The sequence below is a fragment of the Brassica rapa genome, chromosome A05, assembly GCF_000309985.2.
Source record: "Brassica rapa cultivar Chiifu-401-42 chromosome A05, CAAS_Brap_v3.01, whole genome shotgun sequence".
Taxonomy (NCBI): domain Eukaryota; kingdom Viridiplantae; phylum Streptophyta; class Magnoliopsida; order Brassicales; family Brassicaceae; genus Brassica; species Brassica rapa.
Window position 1 is genome coordinate 6,801,515 of NC_024799.2, and position 19,492 is coordinate 6,821,006.

Sequence of the window (19,492 nt, forward strand, 5' to 3'; positions counted from 1 at the left end):
AGAACTTGATCTTTTGTTTTCAAAAGATGTATCCACACCTTTCTTGAATGGTCATCAATAAAGGTGACGAAATATGATGCACCTCCATTGGATTTCTCGGACATGGAGCATACGTCAGTATGCACAAGATCAAGAATATGCTTTCTTCTCATAGGCGTAGACGATCTTCGGAAAGCGACTCTATGTTGTTTTCCGGCTAAGCAATCATGACATGGTGAAAGAGAGAGACCCTTCATTTCAGGAAGAAGTTTCTTGCGAGAAAGTATGTTTAAACCTTTCTCACTCATATGCCCGAGTCTTCGGTGCCATATATCCATGTCATCTCTTGCGACATTTACTTCTTCCTTGCAAAGCTTGGCTTGAGTCACGTATAATGAGCCTTCTTTTCTTCCTCGAGCCATGAACAAACTCCCTTTGGTTAGCTTCCATTTTCCACTGCCAAAATGGCTATCGAAACCGGCATCATCAAGCTTCCCGGTTGATATGAGATTGAGTCGAATGTCGGGAACATGCCTTACATCCTTGAGAACTATCTTACATCCCGTGTTTGATGTAAGAATAACATCTCCCTTTCCAACGATCTTGCTTCTTCCTTGATTTCCCATTTGAACATTACCAAAGTCACCACTTTGGTAGGTTGTGAAGAAGCTTCCATGAGGGGTAACGTGAAAAGACGCACCAGAATCAACAATCCATGAACTATCATCAGAATTAAGATTACATTCTCCAATGATATAATTCTTCGCTCTGGTCTTCCACAATGGTGGTAGTCTTGTCTTCATGCTTCTTTGTAGGATTGAACCGGTCTGGTTTGATATTACCGGTTTGTTTGTCTTTCTTGAAAAACCGACATTCCGACTTCATGTGACCCGGCTTGCCGCAATAATAGCAGGTAACTCTTGAACGTGACTTGGATCTTCCTCGAGATTGGTCTCGTCCTCTGCTTCTGTTGTGACCACGAGTCTCTTCTCTACCCCGTCTATCAACAATGTTAGCTTCTGAATAAGAGCTCGAACCTCGCTCCTTCCTGCGAACTTCTTCATTTAGAAGGCTATCAGTGACGGTGTCCATGGTAAGCTTTCCCTCCGGTGCTGAATTGCTTAGAGTGACAACTAGTGTGTCCCAACTCTCCGGTAGTGAACTAAGGAGTAAAAGGGCTTGCATTTCGTCTTCAACCTTCATATCAACTTTGTTAAGTTGATTTACGATCCCCTTGAAATTGTCCAAGTGCTCCATCATGCTCTGGCCATCCTTGTACTCCAACTTTACCAACCGTCGAACAAGAAGAGCTTTGTTTCGAGGTGTTTTCTTTTGAATCATGGATTCAAGTTTTGTCCATAATTCAAAAGCATTTGTGTAGGTAGAGACATGTTCAAAGAGAGATCGGTCGACATACTTGCGTATTACGGCAACCGCTTTTCTATTAAGAATCTCCCATGCTTTATCATCCTTTCCTTCCGGCTTATCCTTCATGATGATGGGCTCATGCAAATCTTTGCAATAAAGATGATCTTCCATCATCGGTTTCCAATAAGAGAAGTTGTCCGTCGTGAGCTTGAACATATCACCTTCAAAGGTAACGGTGGCCTCCATCTTCACTTCTTCAAAGATAACCGGTAACTTAGCTCTGATACCAGTTGTTGGGAAAAATTAGCGGATAATATTTTCTTCGAGAGGTTAAGATGAAATGTAGACGGTTTATGTTTGAGATAGCCTTCTTATTTTTAGGAAAGGGATTTTCTACTAAAGCTTTTGTTTGGAGATATCTTAGAAACTTTTTGAACTCTTTATGAAATGTTTTCTTTCTATTGCTTTTCTTGATTCTGGATGATTACAAGAGAACTAAACACCCCTATTTATACTAGTGAGGGGTATGTACAAGCTATTTCTAGAACTTTCTTTTGATCTTATCCTAAACACATTCTACACACTTCTTCTTCTTCTACACAATTCTTCTTCTATACTTCTCCACTTTTTTCTAAATGTTTCTTCTTCTTGAGCTAAGGTTTGATTATGATTTAATTAGTTTTGGGCTTAAGGAGGGAAATCCAACAAAATCTAGCATAAAATCAGAGGAAAGGAAACGAAGAAGGAAACAGACAGAAATCAATGAGAGAGTCAAGCCGCCATGTAGACAAGGATTTGATCCTTAAATTCCTTATGTAAGGATCAATCCTTGTATTATGTTACTCAAATAATAGTTTTTTAATCTGATAGACATTGGATGTGGAGCTAAGGATCCTTAAAGGACCCCCATTGCAGATGGTCTAACAATATAGAGGGTTAACCGTCTTTTACCCCCTTAGTTAACATATGTTGATTGACGAGAGTTAGATTAGTAATTAACTGAAAAATGAGAGTTAGTCTGAGTAATTTCTCAAAAATCTATAGTTAGTATCTTCTGGACTTTGTGGGTTTATCTGACAGGGGTTGGTACTAAAAATGAACTCCCAAAATTTCAAAAAGTCAACATTCCACATCTGGATATATGTTTTTTTATTTTATATGAAAAGCTTGTATCTTTATGTGCGTATGGGTATATGTACCCATTAGATTCTATAATAATTGCCACGTTCTGTGAAGTATGAACTCATGAACTTTTTTCTTTTATCCAACTTGGAGCTTTATCTTATTATTGTTTTGTTTGGTATGCTAATTTGTTCCCTAACCAACTCTTTGCTATTTTATTGATTTATTCCCATCATTCATGGAGTTTTGCTCAATGAACTGACTTATTAATTCATAGTTTCATGTTTATTTAATCCCTTTCTCTGAACCACCATCTCTATGATGTTGTCAGTTTTGTTTCTTATGTGGGCACTGATCTATTGGGTACCGAATCCAAGATACATACATGTCAAATCCAAGTCTTTGTCTCTTGGTTCGATCCAATGTTCAGCTATATTTTACGACACTTTTGTCTTTTTATTTGACTAATATTTCCGCTCGAGGTTGATTGTTCATGAGCCCGTAAAAACCATCTACTTAAAAGATGGAACTTTTGGTCGTGATTAGAGCTGTTTCCATGGGATTTGTGCTCCTATGTGTATCTGGTTTGTGGTTTTTGCCAACGGAAGGTGCTGGTAGAGAAAGTTTTTCAAGAAACTCTTCTTCTTCCTCTCGGCCACGCTCTGTCAACGTCGGTGCTCTCTTTACTTATGATTCTTTCATTGGAAGAGCAGCTAAACCGGCGTTGATGGCGGCCATTGACGATGTTAATGCTGATCAGAGTATTCTCAGGAGAACCAAGCTCAATATTGTTTTCCATGACTCAAACTGCAGTGGATTTGTTGGCACCATGGGAGGTACTTTTCATATACTTTGTAGCCAATAGGAACAGCGTCTTAGATATGCCCCAAAGTTCCTTGTCAAAATGCCCCAACAAAGCTGTGGGTTTAGTAGTATTTGGATAAGAGGAAGGAGATTGGTGATATGTTCTCTTATTGTGTAGCTTTGCAGGTAATGGAGAACAAGGTGGTTGCAGCCATAGGTCCACAATCTTCAGGAATTGGTCACATAATCTCCCATGTAGCTAATGAGCTCCATGTACCTCTCTTGTCATTCGCAGCAACTGACCCGACGCTTTCTTCGCTACAGTTCCCTTATTTCCTTCGAACCACACAGAACGACTACTTCCAGATGAATGCTATCGCGGATTTTGTATCTTATTTCCGGTGGAGAGAAGTTGTTGCGATCTTTGTTGATGATGAGTATGGTAGGAACGGGATATCTGTATTAGGCGATGCTTTAGCCAAGAAACGTGCCAAGATCTCTTACAAGGCTGCATTTACACCTGGTGCAGATAACAGCTCGATCACTGACTTATTGGCTTCTGTTAATCTGATGGAATCACGCATCTTTGTTGCTCACGTGAATCCTGATTCGGGTTTAAACATATTCTCTGCTGCCAAGTCTCTTGGAATGATGGGCAGTGGCTATGTCTGGATCGCTACTGATTGGCTTCTTACAGCTTTGGATTCTGCGGAAACAATGGACCCAGAAACTATGGATCTCTTGCAAGGAGTGGTTGCTTTTCGCCATTACACACCTGAGAGTAACAAGAAGAGACGGTTTAAAGAAAGATGGAAAAGCCTTAGATCCAAAGAGAGTTCAGGAGGTGCTGATGGCTTCAATTCTTATGCAATGTATGCTTATGATACCGTTTGGTTGGTAGCTCGTGCTCTTGAAGTTTTCTTCAGTAAAGGCAATACAGTGACTTTGTCCAATGATCCGAATCTGAGAAAAACCAACGATAGCAACATTAAGTTATCAGCACTCAACGTTTTCAATGAAGGCGAGAGATTCCTGCAAGTCATTCATGAGATGAATTACACAGGTCTGACCGGACAAATCGAGTTTGATTCAGAGAAAAACCGGAAAAATCCAGCATACGACATCCTAAACATAAACAGCAGAGGTCCGCAAAGAGTCGGCTACTGGTCGAATCATACAGGCTTCTCAGCTGAGCCTCCGGAGACATTATACTCTAAGCCTCCAAACACATCTGCAGAACATCAACGTCTTAAGGAGATCATATGGCTAGGGGAAGTAACAAAGCCACCTCGGGGTTGGGTTTTCCCTGACAACGGAGAGCCGCTCAAAATCGGTGTGCCTGACCGTGTGAGCTACAAAAACTATGTGTCCAAGGATAACAACTCGCTTGGTGTTAAAGGCTACTGCATTGACATCTTTGAAGCTGCTATTCAATTGCTTCCATACCCTGTCCCACGTACTTATATAGTTTATGGAGATGGGAAGAGAAATCCTTCTTATGACAATCTCATAAGTGAAGTTGCTGCCAATGTGAGTACTTTCATATACTCAATCAAGTACAAAGATGCTTATACCAAACTGACTTTTTTTCCTTTTTGTTTTATGTCTCTAGAATTTTGATGTAGCTGTTGGGGATGTTACTATAGTTACAAACAGAACTAAGTTTGTAGATTTCACGCAGCCATTTATGGAATCAGGGCTTGTGGTGGTAGCTCCAGTGAAGGGGGCCAAGTCTAGTCCTTGGTCATTCTTAAAACCATTCACTGTAGAGATGTGGGCTGTGACCGGAGCTTTCTTTCTCTTTGTGGGAGCCATCATTTGGATTCTCGAACACCGCTTTAAAGAAGAGTTTCGTGGACCTCCTAGGCGTCAGATCATCACCGTTTTCTGGTTAGTTCCCAGTTCCTTGACCTTCCTGACATAAGATGTGACAGACAAAGTATGTACTAAGGCACTAAAGCTTTGCCCCCTTCCTTTTTGGTCTTTAACGTTGCAGGTTTAGCTTCTCAACGATGTTCTTCTCTCAGAGTATGTACTTGGAGCCTACAAAACATCAAAGTTTTCTCTCTTTTAAATGTTATTTACAAGCTTTCTTTCTTGATCTTCAGGGGAGAACACGGTGAGTACGCTGGGGAGGTTTGTGCTACTCATATGGTTGTTTGTGGTTCTGATCATCAACTCAAGCTACACGGCCAGTCTCACTTCGATACTCACCGTTCAACAGCTAACATCTCGGATAGAAGGAATGGACAGTCTAATAGCAAGCAACGAACCCATCGGAGTGCAAGACGGTGCATTTGCGTACAAATATCTGGTCAATGAACTTAACATACCTCCATCAAGAATCATTTCTCTGAAAGATGAAGAAGAATATCTCTCTGCTCTTCAACTTGGTCCCAGAGCTGGTGGCGTGGAAGCCATAGTCGACGAGCTTCCTTACATCAAAGCTCTGTTGTCAAACAGCAACTGCAAGTTCCGTACTGTTGGACCGGAGTTCACCCGGACAGGCTGGGGATTTGTATGTAAAATAACGGTTTCAATCAATTCTTCTTCTCGGTTAAAACATTACTTACCGGATCTTGATTGTTGCAGGCGTTCCAGAGAGACTCTCCACTAGCAGTGGACATGTCAACAGCGATCCTGCAGCTGTCTGAAGAAGGAAAACTGGAGAATATCCGCAAGAAATGGCTTACCTACAGCCACGAATGCTTAATGCAAATTGCAGACAAAGAGAACTATCAAATCTCGGTACAGAGTTTCTGGGGGCTGTTCTTAATCTGTGGCATCGTGTGGTTCATTGTACTCACCCTCTTCTGCTGGAAAGTTTTCTGGCAATGCCAACGGTTAAGAACAGAAGAAGAGGGCGATGAAGTAAGAGTGAGTGAAGAAGCCAGTTCTTCTAGATCAGGGAGAAGTTTGAGGGCGGCGAGTTTCAAGGATTTGATCAAAGTTGTGGATAAGAGAGAAGCAGAGATCAAGGAGATGCTTAAGCAGAAGAGCAGTAAGAAACTCAAAACTAGCCAAAGCTTAGGTGAAACTCCATAAGAGAAGAGTTTAGATACATAGATGATGAGAAGAGTTTACACAGTTGGTTTTAAATGACTACAGATGTAACATTACTTACAAAATGTAAATAGATTTATTCATAAGATTTTGTAACGGTACCATAACCCAAATAAAACAATGGAATTGTTTATTCTTCCCACATGAAATGCAAAAACCATCAGCAAATGAACTGAATTATCATGAGAGAGATATTTGAGTGTTTACTATGTTACCAGGTGCTTGAAGATGAGGTTACTACTATTAAGCAACACTAACAGCTCACCTTACCAAACATTCTACCTTGGTTCTAGGCGAATCACAACACTAGAAAGATTAGCAGCTTCTACCCTTTTTGCCTGGTTGGGTTTGGACCAAACCGTTTGTTTAGTACAAAACCATAGCCAAGGCAACAGCTAAAAAAGCTCGTTGCAATCTCTCTTGAAAAACAGAGAAGACTTGCGAAAGAAAAGCTTTGAAACTTTCTAAGAAACCAAACTTCCAAGATAGACAGCGAAAGAAAATAAAAAAAGATAGAATATCCAGACCACAAAAGAGATTGAAAGCTACCAGAAACAAAAACCAAATTTGAAACACAAATAGTTTAAAAGAGAGTATTCAAATATTTTTTGTCAACATGAAACACAAAGAGAAATGAGTTGAGAAAGTTCCAACATTCAGAATGAAACAAAGTACTTAAAACATAAATGACGGAAAGTTTTTAGCAAAAGTTAACAAGGAAGTCAATACCCGAACCTCATTAAGAAAACCATTCAAGAACTGAACTGTTTCTTGTCAGGTTCGTTCTTGACTCCTCCCCTTTTGAAGCTTTCTTGAAAATAAAATAAAAACACACTCTCTCTTGATTCCTCCGCATCCCCTTACACTTACTTTCCTGCAAAACATAACATAAAAGTCATTAGCACACCAACGCGTTGAAAGTAACAATGTTTTTAAGTATCTTTACTGAAATGGATTCAGTGATGTTACCTGTTCAAGGAGTCTGCTGAGTAAAGCAAGCTTTGATCTTATTCGCGGCTGCTAGAATCAGACTCTCAATGGTTGAAACCGAGCTAAAAGTCAGCGAACCCGAAGGGTATGAGTCAACCAGCATCTGAAACGCAACGTTCACGAGTGACCCTCCTGCTTTTCCAGGCTGAGCCGTACCATCTGGTAGTATAGCAAAACCTGATGGAAGTAATGGCACATACTTAGGGTCACCTCCATTGAGAACTTTCTCCATTGACGGAACACTAACAGGCGCATAGACCAGGAACGAAGCTGCTGGCTCAGTAGAGCTCTTTTCAATCATCATCATCTCGCTTTGGCTAGTGTTTGGGCTCTAGTAACCAAAAAAAAACAAAACACATGTAGCATATTAAAAATCGAAAAGAATGCAATATAAACATAACCTCATGTAATAGATGTAAAAAAGAAAACAATAAAGTTATGTTATATATACCCGGAGTAAAGATACACAGTTCCTATTGTCCCTCCCATTAAATATATGTGTCAGCTTCTGAGGATTCCCTCCAAGGAAGAGAACATCCCACTGCAAATAACATTTCAAAACATGTTAGGCAAAACAAAGATAAGCTATTGTCCCAACAAAAAAAAAGAAGGTACGAACATTGACTCGGTTGTTCTCATCTCTGAGGTAGTCAAAGACAGTGGTAGGAGGAGCCGGGACCCAAAACGAATGGGCTGCACAGAGAATGAGTCCTTCAGGTCTTCCTGGATCATTCAAGCTCGTCCGAGTCGTCACTTTCACACTATCTCCTGTATAACCACCCAAGTTCATCCATATATCTGCATTAGAAGTTGTCACTCCATCAAAGAAACCTCTAGACATCCGCTCAACTAACTCCAGCAGGCTCTGCTTGGCATTGTTCGTTACCGCTGCACCATTCAACAAAACTCACAAATTAATGGTTAAGGAAAAAACAAGAGGGAGCGTTTTTATTTTGTGATTAATTTGAGATCATAAGGAGTAGTAAATACTTATTTGACCACCAGGTTCTATGGATGGAATGTTTGGAGCCATCATGATGGCTAACCGCTCGCACTGGCGGTCCAATGCAGAAAGCCAGCGGTTAGCACCTAAAGCTTGACCAGAATTGAGCAAGTGCTTAAACATGGCATGAAGTTCACCTCCGTCATCTACCTCCACATGCTCAACCCAAGTAACCTTTTTTCAAAACAAACAAAACATAACTAACTAGAATATTCCTACACAAAACCATAAGAAGACAATTAAACATAAAGTTTTAGTTTATACCCTGGAGACTCTATTTGGCATGTCTTGAATCAGACATCCAGATGGTCTTCGCAGACACTTAGGTTCCAGGTTTGGAATGAGATGGTCGATGGATATATCGACCACCCCCCATAAACCTTCACCGTGCTGCTTACAGTAGCGGACGAAGTAGCATTCACGGTTTGAGACTAGCGGCGATAGAACTTGGAATTCAGCAGTCATCTAATGAAGTAATAACAACAACAATCTTGGTTATATTCAATGTTAAAAGGATTTAGGCTCTAAGCAACGGTGACACATCGCTTAGAACCTAGAACAATATTAGTTCTTTATATTAATAATATTTGTTTCATATCAAAATGATATTGTTGTTGTTTTGTTATAAACTCCTCTTGCATATATTATATAGAAAAACAAAGTGGAAAATTTACCAGATGGATAGTTCCGTCCAAGTTTCCTTGGCGTCCAGTCAAGAGGGTGTCATGAGTTATGGCTCTACCAACCATTCCAGCAAACATGGTCGACCATAGATTCTACAAATACCACGTTAATTAATTACAAAACCTTACAAAAAGGCTTATACAATTTTTATCATAATTAGAATGATTAAATTAACTTACCACATCCATTAGCCTGTGAACAATCTCCATATGGCGCATGAACACAATCGCGGTTTCTCTTGATGCCTCGGTTCTAAACCCGACCGGTTTAGGCCCGAGTCCGTTTTGTAAATTTCTTGTGTATTCATTCAAATCTAATATCATGCCATGAACTCCTTCCTTCCACAGCGGTTCATTCATTTGAGCCAACGCTATAAGCTCCGACATGGCTCCAACTGCTAACTCTATGAGCAATGGCTTATCGGCCTCTTTCACTGATCCGAGACTTCCATTAGTTATCATCGGGGGCTCGAAAGGTGGAGCCTGATTAGGAGTAGGCAGAACAGGATATCTCATTACAGCTTTGCCTGTATACTTCGCCACCTCAGATAATTGACGGATCTTGAAACCCAAAGAGAAATACAAAAAAAAATAGTAAGTAAATTTGAAGTAACTGCAATATGTAGTAGTGTCTTTCCTTTTAAATCCATATAATGTATGTTGTTGGTTGAAAAAAATGTTGTGAGGTGTTATTGAAATGGTTATGAACTTATGAGACCAATCGTATATGTGTGTTTGTCTTACGTTTGACATTAAACAAAACATTATAAAGGTGCATTGTTCACTTATTCATCATCTAGTACACACATCAAGTACGTACCTCTTCGGTTAACTTAGCATTTTCGAGGAGAAGATGATGTTCTTCGAAAGACATTTCGCCAACTGCGGTAGGACCTCCGCAATTAGGACATGAGGCATTAGCGAGACCTTCACGAAAGTGGTGGTTATCAGCTCTAAGCCTAGTGTTCTCCTCACGAAGTTGTAAGTTCTCATGGCGCTCTTGATGATTCTGCAAGAAAAAAAGAAAGAAAAAATACATCTTAAGAAAGTTGTAAACGAATTGAAAAATCAACTTGGTGGTTATTGGTTTCTTTGGAGAGTGTATGAATAACAAAGACGGCGATGTTTTTGGTTCAGACGTGATTAAAGAATTTACTAAAAGAAGTAATGAATATTAATAATTGCGTTTCATACAACATTGCTTAGACGTTGTTGTTACATACCATGATCAAAATCAGCTAATGTTCGTCACAAACGTTAAATAAATATATATATGAAGTATTATGTTTATACCTTGTTCTGGGTGCGTTTGTTCTGGAACCAGAATTTGATCTGAAGATGGTCTAGTCCCAGTTGACGGCTAAGTTCTTTCCTCTGATTGTCATCAGGATGAGGACACTCTTTGAAGAAGCTGCTCAATAAATAAACAATTAATTAAAGATGTGAAAGTATTCCATATATTTTTACTGATATATAATATATATATATATATACAATTATAAAATGGAAAGCTAAGAAAGAACTAATTACTTTTCCATCTCCTGGATTTGCTGTTGAGTGTGACGATGATATCGCTTTCTCTTAGCAGCACGAGGATCTTGAGTGTTTCCATATTCTTGATTCTCACTGTCGAATTCCTCATCCCCAAAACTAGCACCACCATTCATGTTGTTGTTATTTTCGTTTTCGTTGTTATCGGTCTCTCCATTGTTGTTGTTGTTCACATCATCCACTGGTTCCATGTAATTTGGCAGAGACATATTTGCTATTCTGGGAGATCTTGAGAGTTAACAAACTAAAGTGAGTTGCTAGAAATTGAATTCAAATAAGTAATATGATCATTCTTACACATAATATCTAGAAATTAGGGTTTACAAGATTGTGCTTTTTCTTTTCTTGTTTTCCTTAGTATCTAGACAACACACGCACACACACACTCTCTCTCTCTCTCTCTCTCTCTCTCTCTCTCTCTCTCTCTCTCTCTCTCTCTCTCTCTCTCTCTCTCTCTCTCTCTCTCTCTCTCTACCCACTAAATTCACTACAGCAAAAAGTTAGCTTTTCCAAGTCAACTACTTTTTCCTTTCTTTGATCTCTTTTTTTTTTGAAGATCTTGAAAATAAAAGAGAAACCGACAACAGTGAGCTGACAACCTAGAAAATGAAACTGAGGTAATCAAAGGACCCACCAGTTGAAAATAAATACCCGACAACGCATAACATCACAATCAGAATATCAACAAACAATCAACACATATTGAATTTCATATAGACTCATGAAACAAGTTAATTTACCCAAATTTTTTTTTGTAAAAGAAAATGAACTAAGATTATAAACAAACCTTCTAAGAAGCTGACTGATGGTCATTGTATCAATCCAAGCAGAAACGAAAAAAAGGAACAGGTTTTACTTTGAAGTTTATTTGGGTTTCTAGTTTATTTCGGTTTCTCCGTTTGCAATGAAAAAATGGAATGAAGATCGAGGCTAAATAAGTATTTGAGTTATTGGTGGATTAGCGAATCTCGTTCATTCCACTCATCTAATTACATTTGTCACTCACTTATCTATGTTCGTGACGTGGAATAAAAAGAAAAAAAATTGAAATAATATTTATTTTTTTATAAGGGAACTAAAGAAATGATGCATTATAAATATTTTTTTTTAAAAAAAATATCACCGTTGTAGCTAAAATGGAATAAGAACAGAGAAAAAGAAAGGAATACCGAAAAACAATTTAGTAGATTCTTTTGTCTATGGCACACAAAATAAGCATATATAGATCAAATATGATATTGTGTTATGAAATGTTCTAAAACTGGCTATATAAATTTTTAAATAAAAATATTATGGTTTAAACGTCTAATTAAGCGATCTAGGTAATATATTAACCCGTTATAATTATTATTATATATATGAATGAAAATTCTGTCATGTATTATTTTAGATTAAATACATATATAAGATATAATATAAGAAATATAATTACAGGTTAGAAAAATAAGTACATGTTAATCATCCAGAATATACGTGTTAGGTTACTGGATTAGGACTAAAAAAATATTCCTGATCCATGATCCGGTCCAAATAATAGAATATATAAAATCATGGTAACTAGAGGTATATATTAAAATATAGACGTCTAATTGAGTGTATAGATTAAAATATAGACGTCTAAATAAAATTATAAATTATGGTTTAGACGTCTAATTGAGTGTATATCATGATATTTTTTCAAATATATTTTAAAATATAGATTAAATTCAGTTTTCACAGAATAAATAAAATTCATATAAAATAAAATATTAAAATTATCACCAAACTAAAATTTATTACTAAAATTTGGAATATTAATTTACATATATCATACCGATAGGTTTAAAAATAATTAGAAAAAACAATTTTCTAAAAAATATTATACGTTCTTAGTTTTTATTTAATATTCAATATAACACCATTAATATTTTGTAATTTTATTTTAAATTATTTTGATTTTTATAAAATCTTGATCAAATTCAAATATCGGGATCTATGTAATATATTTTTGGAACTGTATATGCCACCAAAACTCTATAGAATAATTTATATAAGTGCATATCATGCAAAAATTTAAATAAGAAAAATACTTATGTTGGTTAACTTATTGAAATTATGATGAATCAATGTTTAGCGCGCGGAGATTTGAACACTGAAAATAATAGTTTTGAACAATCTATATACAAATTTTAAATATGAAAGCACCTATACTGAAAAATTATCTTTTTCTTTCACAAATATTATATAAGCATAAGGGAAGGAGAAAAAAAATTGGTATCATATGTGGCTATGCAGGGATATCTATGTAAATATATAAAATTGTGTGATATATAACTCCCCTCCTCCACCCCACCCACCCCCCCCCCCCCCCCCCCCCCCCCCAAAAAAAACAACCAGAAAAAAAAAAAATATATATATATATATATAAACCAGAAAAATTTGAAATGGAATTTATTTTTTTATAAGGGAACTAATGGAATGATGCATTATAAATAATTTTTTTGAAAAAAATATTACCGTTGCAGCTAAAATGGAATAAGAACACGAAAAAGAAGGGAATACGAAAAACAATTTAGTAGATTCTTTTGTCTGTGGCACACAAAATAAGCATATATAGATCAAATATGATATTAGGTTATGAAATGTTCTAAAACTGGCTATATAAATTTTTTTAATAAAAATTTTATGGTTTAGACGTCTAATTAAGCGATCTAGGTAATCTATTAATCCGTTTTAATTATATATATATGAATGAAAATTCTGTCATGTATTATTTTATGTTAAATACATATATAAGATATAATATTAGAAATAGAATTACAGGTTAGCAAAATAAAATTAAAAAGTAAGTACATGTTAATCATCCAGAATATACATGTTAGGTTACTGGATTAGGGCTAAACAAATATTCATGATCCATGATCTGGTCCAAATAATAGAATATATAAAATCATGGTAACTAGAGGTATATATCAAGAATTTGGGTGTATATCATGATCCTTTTTCAAATATATTTTAAAATATAGATTAAATTCAGTTTTCACAGAATAAATAAAATTCATATAAAATAAAATATTAAAATTGTCACCAAACTAAATATTTATTATTAAAATTTTGAATATTAATTTAAATATATCATACCGATAGGTTTAAAAATAGTTAGAGAAAAACGCAATTTTCTACAAAATATTATATGTTTTTAGCTTTTATTTAATAGTATTTAATATAACACCATTAATATTTTATATTTTTATTTTAAATTAATTTAATATTTATAAAATCTTGATCAGATTCAAATATCGGGATCTATGTAATATATTTTTTGGAACTGCATATGCTACCAAAACTCTATAGTATAATTTATATATGAATTAGTGCATATCATGCAAAAATTTAAATAAGAAAAATATTTATGTCGGTTAACTTATTGAAATTTTGATGAATCATTGTTTAGTGCGCGAAGATTTAAACATTGAAAATAATAGTTTTGAACAATCTATATACAAATCTTAACTATGAAAGCACTTATACTGAAAACTTATCTTTTTCTTTCACAAATATTATATAAGCATAAGGGAAGGGGAAAAAAATTGGTATCATATGTGGCTATGCTTGGATATCAGAAGAACCAGATATATGTACATATATAAAATTGTGTGATATATAACTCCCCCTCCCCAAAAAAAATCCTCCAATATATATGTTTAGAATTTAATAAACATATATATATATATATATGTATATACAAAAAGGCAAAATAAAAAATGGTAAGAAATATAATCTAGTGATACCTGTTTAGATTGTCTCCGTGAACCAGAACTCAGAAGAATCAAATGTTATTTTCCTTCTGATTTATTGTTCCCCCATACAATTTGTCTCACTCCTCTTTCTATAAACCAGAGGTAAATAAAAGTAATTTAAATCTGTGAACAAAAAATGGTCCGAAATAGTTATGCAAATATATACGGTCTCAATAGCAACATAAATAAGAATCATCATTTCATCTTTTGATGTATGTATATGAACAAAGATGTTAATCATAATTCTGTGTATTTACCATAAAATGGAATGGTACAATAAATCTACTGAAATTAAAAAAAGAATAAAATCTAAGATATGTTTATTATTAATGAGAAAAATAAATAAATGCTACAGATATACGTTGTCGATGAAAAATAGGACAAGCCCTTGATTTATATCGAAGCCAGTGAGTTATGTCGGAAAGCCGGGGATGATTTTACGAAGCGGTTATGAAACGTACTGTTCAAGGAAGAGAGCTAGTGAAAGTTTTGAAGAGATATAATTGCAGTGAGGATGAGTGTGCTATTGAATTTAATGGTGATATATATTGAGAGACATAGATACTTAATTTACCCTACACGCTCGAAGAAAACAGAAGAAAGGAGAGACAAGTAGTTGATGATTTTCTTTCACAAATTCTATATCTCTTTATCCATGTGGCAAAATAAAATTGGTTTCTATTTACGGTTACATATTATTATAAGCAATTAATTATATAAGTAAATAACTAAATTTAGTTTTTGACATTAAAAGAGACATATAATCAACTTTGGTCCTCTTTTTTTGTCATCTCAAATTTAGTCATCTTATACATTTAATATCTTTTCATATCGAGAAACAAAATTTTCTATAAAAGCATATATGGTAGGTGCCTACGACTATGCATATATTTTGTTAAGAACATGTAAAAGTATTTAAAATTTAAGATCTAAAATTTATATTGAAAATACACAATGAATTTTATTCATAAATATATTATCATATTATTTTCTAATTATAATAATATGTGAGATTTTATGACCATTTTAGATTATTTTCATGATTATTGGTTCTCAGACAAATTTTATATATTTAATTTGATTAATATTTTTATTTAATATGTTTAATAATTTATTTGCTAATAAAAGTATTGATAATGATATAAAGTCCACGAAAATTGAAATACCTATTATACTATTTTGACTAGATTAAACTTTCTTTCAAATAAAGTAATTAAGATATTAATAACGGAAAAGTAAATCATACAATCATTTAATTTTAAAAATATAAAAAAGTTCAATAGATTACATACACAAAAGCTTATTTAAAAAATAAAACAACTTATTTATTAATCAAAATACAGTTAAAATGCATTCTTCGGTCAATGTTTTATTACCAGGTTACTAAAAATGAGTTTGACTGAAAAAAAGAAATCACCATTTACCAAAATAAGAGTTAAAATAGTTATTTATTTAAAATAGCCTAAATAAGTTTTTTAGAATAGTGCATATACTACCAAAAAAAATCGTTTATAATTACAAAACTATCTGTAGCTATTGCCAAAAGTTTGTGGTTATTTGACCAATATTTACATAAGTCACAAGAAAATTTGTATCTACTTTTTCTCTTTTAAATCGTCTTTAAAAAATTGAACAAAAAATTACATAATAATTTTTTAATTTGATTTGTGTTTGATAAGAAAATTATAAATACAAATTTCAGTTTATATGTTAATTGAAAGAATTATGAAGCAACTGAACTATGTACATGAAATGATGCAGCAGCTAATATACTGGAAATTACCACCGTAAACGTTGTATACAGTGGCGGATACATAAATTTATTTAACAGGAATCATATATATATATTTTTTTAAATTAGGATGAAAGGGTGTCAATGGGGAATTAGACCCTAGGTGATGGATGGGGTTGTCAACGAAAACAAAACAACCATTTTTACAATAGACTTGTTATAAATATATTTTATACAATTTAATATATTTGCTTATTTTAGGGGTATCAAATTACCTCATATGATTTTAGTGGGTCTGCCTCTATACACACACATATATACATATATATATATATAGTAAATTTATGTTTTGATTGGTTTGCTAAAGTTCTTATTTTATCTATATACAAATAATATAGATAAAATAAGAACTTAGGCACATAAAAAATATAGATTAAAAATCTGTATACAAATAATAGTATTTCTCATTTTATTGGCAACGATATTGTCATACTTCAAAAGAAAGTATACCTTAGTTTTTTTTTTCGAAACTAAGTATACCTTAGACAAGGAGCTAAGGTTCATATTCATCACATAAGGGGATACATTTATCTGCCAATTGAGTTTGTCATTTGTCCTGGGTTATTTTTATAAAATAATTAGTTTAATAGGTCGTGACATAAATAAAACTGATTAGCAATTATGAATAGAAAGATCCTAAGATCGCATATATTATATTCACTCTGTTCCTTAATAATAGATTTTTTAGAAAACAAATTTGTTTTTAGAAATATGTATTTTTGTGTTTTCTATGAAAAAATTGTAAATTTCAAGAAAATTAATTAACTTTATTGAATTACTATTGGTTAAAAGTGATTGAAATTAAAAATTATAAAAAACGATACATTTATTATGATAGTTTAATGTGTTTTCTTAATATGTGTGAAAATATTAAAAAGTCTATCTTTGTGGAACGGAGAGAGTACTATTTATGAAAAATTAGTTCATGATAAACTGATAAACAACTAAATAACTAAATGTTTTTTTCTATAAGGTTTAAAAGTCTCTTATTATTTCTTTCTTTTTTCCCTGTCAAAGGTTTAAAAGTCTCTTTGCTTTTAAAAATTCACTAGATTTTGACCCGCGTTTGAAAGCGCGGGTTCTTTTGTTATAACAAATTTTGATATAAATTAGTATTTTGGGATTTTTTTATATTATTATGTTACAAAGTCGAATTATATAAAAGAACTAATTTTTTAAAAAAATATATAATTCATGAATTACTTTATTTGAAATTCTGTAAAATCTTATGTAATTCTCTCGTACACATGGGTATTTTACATGGACTCCAAAAACCAAACCAAAATCAACTCGAAAATACTGGTTCACGTCGGGTCCAGATAAAAATACGTATTTTTGGGGAAATGCGGGTCTCTTTTAGCGTCTGAGACCTATCTGAAACCCGTTTGAGAGCAAAAGTACCCAAAATGTTTGTGTATATTAGATATATTTGTGTATTTTAGATATCTTTTTGGTATACATATATTTTTAAGTTTTTGGTTTGAATTTGCGGTTATAGTTTTGGATTTCGAGTAAAAATTCAAATTTTAAAAATATATTTTTGGGTATTCAGATACAATTTTGGGTATTGTTTTGGTTTCTCGGTCAAATTTCGAGTACAATTTTAGGTCTTTTGAGTATTTTCTGATTTTTCGGGTATTTGTTTAGATTTTGGATATTTTTCGTGTTTCGAGTATTTTTATGTTTATCGAATTTTATTTGAGTCCTAAATATCTGAACGGATCCATACCCGTTACATACAAAAAATATATATATTTTATAGGTATTTGAATTATGGAGTTGAAACCATCCATATCCGAAAGAAACTGATCCAAACCCAAATAATTTTTTTTCTAAATACCTAATTATGTCCAAAAACCTCAGACCTAGCAAAATTCATTGATTCGTTTTATAAAGTTTTGGGTGGAAAATACTTTTCAGGTTTGATCAATAATGTTTAATAGGACATGACTCATTTATATTTCAAAAGTTGATCAAGTAAGAAAATTTTGATCTAATGGAGGAGGATGATATATATGACAATGATCCCTACATATTGAAATTTTGGTGCCGTTTATATGTATATATGTTAAATTGAAGAAAGTTGATTTAACTAAAATAACCATTTGAAACATTCCATATATGTTGTTATTGATCTTATTAAAGTGGAGTAGATTTATTTAAATGTTAGAATATATTATTTGGTTGCTACATAACAGAGGATAGTTATTAATATTTAGTTGTATACAATAGGTTAGACTAAAAAATAAATAGGTGCAACAACCTTGTACTAGATAATAACCCGCGCCTTGCGCGGGATGTGATTATTAGTTTTGTTATTTTTTAATAAAAAGATATTAAATCTGTTTAATCTGGATATTGGTTCGGTTTTAAGTTTTTTTTTGATGTTTAATGTTCTAAAATATAATTATTATTTTAAATTAATATTTATTTTAGTTTATTCGGTTAAAATGTTTGATTTTTTGGTTTTTTCCGGTAAAACCAAAAATTAATATTATTTATTTATTTTCATGTTATGAATTTTAAACAGTTGTCATGTCGAACCAATAGTTTCATATTATAGTTTCTAAACAGATAAATAGTTTTAAAAAAAAATTATTAAGACAAATCATTTCACTACAATTTAGTCGGTAGTGAAAGAAGCATTAAAAAAAAATCAACTTTCAAAAAAATTAGATACTTCTACTTAGTTACAATATGCTCACATCAAGGTGCACATGTATGTGTATGTAAAAAGTATATAAAAATAGTTGACAAATATATATAAAAATATAGTTAATTAATATTAAATAACATTTTTGTCCAAAATAATACATGAAAGATAAAATTAAAATTAATTTAAAATAAAAAAGGCCTTGACATTAGTCAACGTTTTCATATAAATAAAATAAAATTGTATCTTTAAGTAGGGGTGTACACAAATCGAATATCTGGGTATTTGGAAGCATTCATGTCGATTCGATCTTTAGCCACCTAGATATTCGGTGACTCAGATATCCGAAATGTTTTAGAATTTTAAAGAATATCCGATTTGATCCGTAAATAAAATAAAATTTTAAAAATAATTGAAAAATTTAATAATAACAATTTATTACAAAAATAAAACATTATTTAAATTTTTAAATTCTAGTACCTAATATAATAAATTTAATTGAAAAAAAATATTGTAAAACTGATATAAAGTATAATATATATAATGTATATATATATATATATATATAATTCTTTACATATATGTATATATATGCATATAACAGATCGAGTTAGATATATGTTCCTAAAAATATTGGTATTTGTGATTTGCTTCTTTTTGGATATTGTATTTTAGTATTTGATTTGTTTCGTAGAATTGTGGATA

At 33.1% G+C, this 19,492-nt stretch overlaps 2 protein-coding genes across 6 annotated transcripts; one reads left to right on the forward strand and one right to left on the reverse strand.

Moving 5' to 3' along the window:
• Positions 1-2,398: 2,398 nt before the first annotated feature.
• Positions 2,399-6,510, forward strand: LOC103867642 (glutamate receptor 3.5). 2 transcript variants are annotated; one of them, XM_009145730.3, is made up of 6 exons: positions 2,399-3,305; positions 3,452-4,803; positions 4,886-5,163; positions 5,270-5,301; positions 5,382-5,791; positions 5,866-6,510. In XM_009145730.3, exons 1-6 carry the CDS (start codon positions 2,993-2,995, stop codon positions 6,316-6,318), a joined length of 2,838 nt encoding a protein of 945 aa, XP_009143978.1. In that variant the 5' UTR covers positions 2,399-2,992; the 3' UTR covers positions 6,319-6,510. The 2 variants fall into 2 exon arrangements, with proteins under 2 accessions (XP_009143978.1, XP_033147616.1); XM_033291725.1 differs by having other exon boundaries at positions 3,072-3,305; positions 3,460-4,803.
• A 405-nt stretch (positions 6,511-6,915) lies between these two features.
• LOC103867641 (homeobox-leucine zipper protein HDG2) lies at positions 6,916-18,373 on the reverse strand. 4 transcript variants are annotated; one of them, XM_009145727.3, is made up of 13 exons: positions 14,704-18,373; positions 14,334-14,431; positions 10,543-10,791; positions 10,306-10,423; positions 9,833-10,021; positions 9,193-9,573; positions 9,004-9,105; positions 8,594-8,794; positions 8,317-8,503; positions 7,946-8,214; positions 7,778-7,867; positions 7,306-7,657; positions 6,916-7,210 (listed from the first exon to the last, which is right to left on the reverse strand). In XM_009145727.3, exons 3-12 carry the CDS (start codon positions 10,770-10,772, stop codon positions 7,310-7,312), a joined length of 2,115 nt encoding a protein of 704 aa, XP_009143975.1. In that variant the 5' UTR covers positions 10,773-10,791; positions 14,334-14,431; positions 14,704-18,373; the 3' UTR covers positions 6,916-7,210; positions 7,306-7,309. The 4 variants fall into 4 exon arrangements, with proteins under 4 accessions (XP_009143975.1, XP_033147627.1, XP_009143974.1 ...); XM_033291736.1 differs by having other exon boundaries at positions 14,334-18,373; XM_009145726.2 differs by lacking the exons at positions 14,334-14,431; positions 14,704-18,373 and adding an exon at positions 11,351-12,791.
• Between the last annotated feature and the right edge of the window lie 1,119 nt (positions 18,374-19,492).

Excerpts from the sequence above, each read along its gene's own strand:
- LOC103867642 (XM_009145730.3), top strand. The coding sequence starts at position 2,993 with ATGGAACTTTTGGTCGTGATTAGAGCTGTTTCCATGGGATTTGTGCTC. Across the intron at positions 3,306-3,451 it reads ATTTGTTGGCACCATGGGAG|CTTTGCAGGTAATGGAGAAC; the intron begins GTACTTTTCATA and ends CTTATTGTGTAG. Across the intron at positions 5,164-5,269 it reads CAGATCATCACCGTTTTCTG|GTTTAGCTTCTCAACGATGT; the intron begins GTTAGTTCCCAG and ends TTAACGTTGCAG.
- LOC103867641 (XM_009145726.2), bottom strand. The coding sequence starts at position 11,376 with ATGACCATCAGTCAGCTTCTTAGAAG. Across the intron at positions 9,106-9,192 it reads TTCACAGGCTAATGGATGTG|AATCTATGGTCGACCATGTT; the intron begins GTAAGTTAATTT and ends TGGTATTTGTAG. Across the intron at positions 7,658-7,777 it reads ACTGTGTATCTTTACTCCGG|AGCCCAAACACTAGCCAAAG; the intron begins GTATATATAACA and ends TTTGGTTACTAG.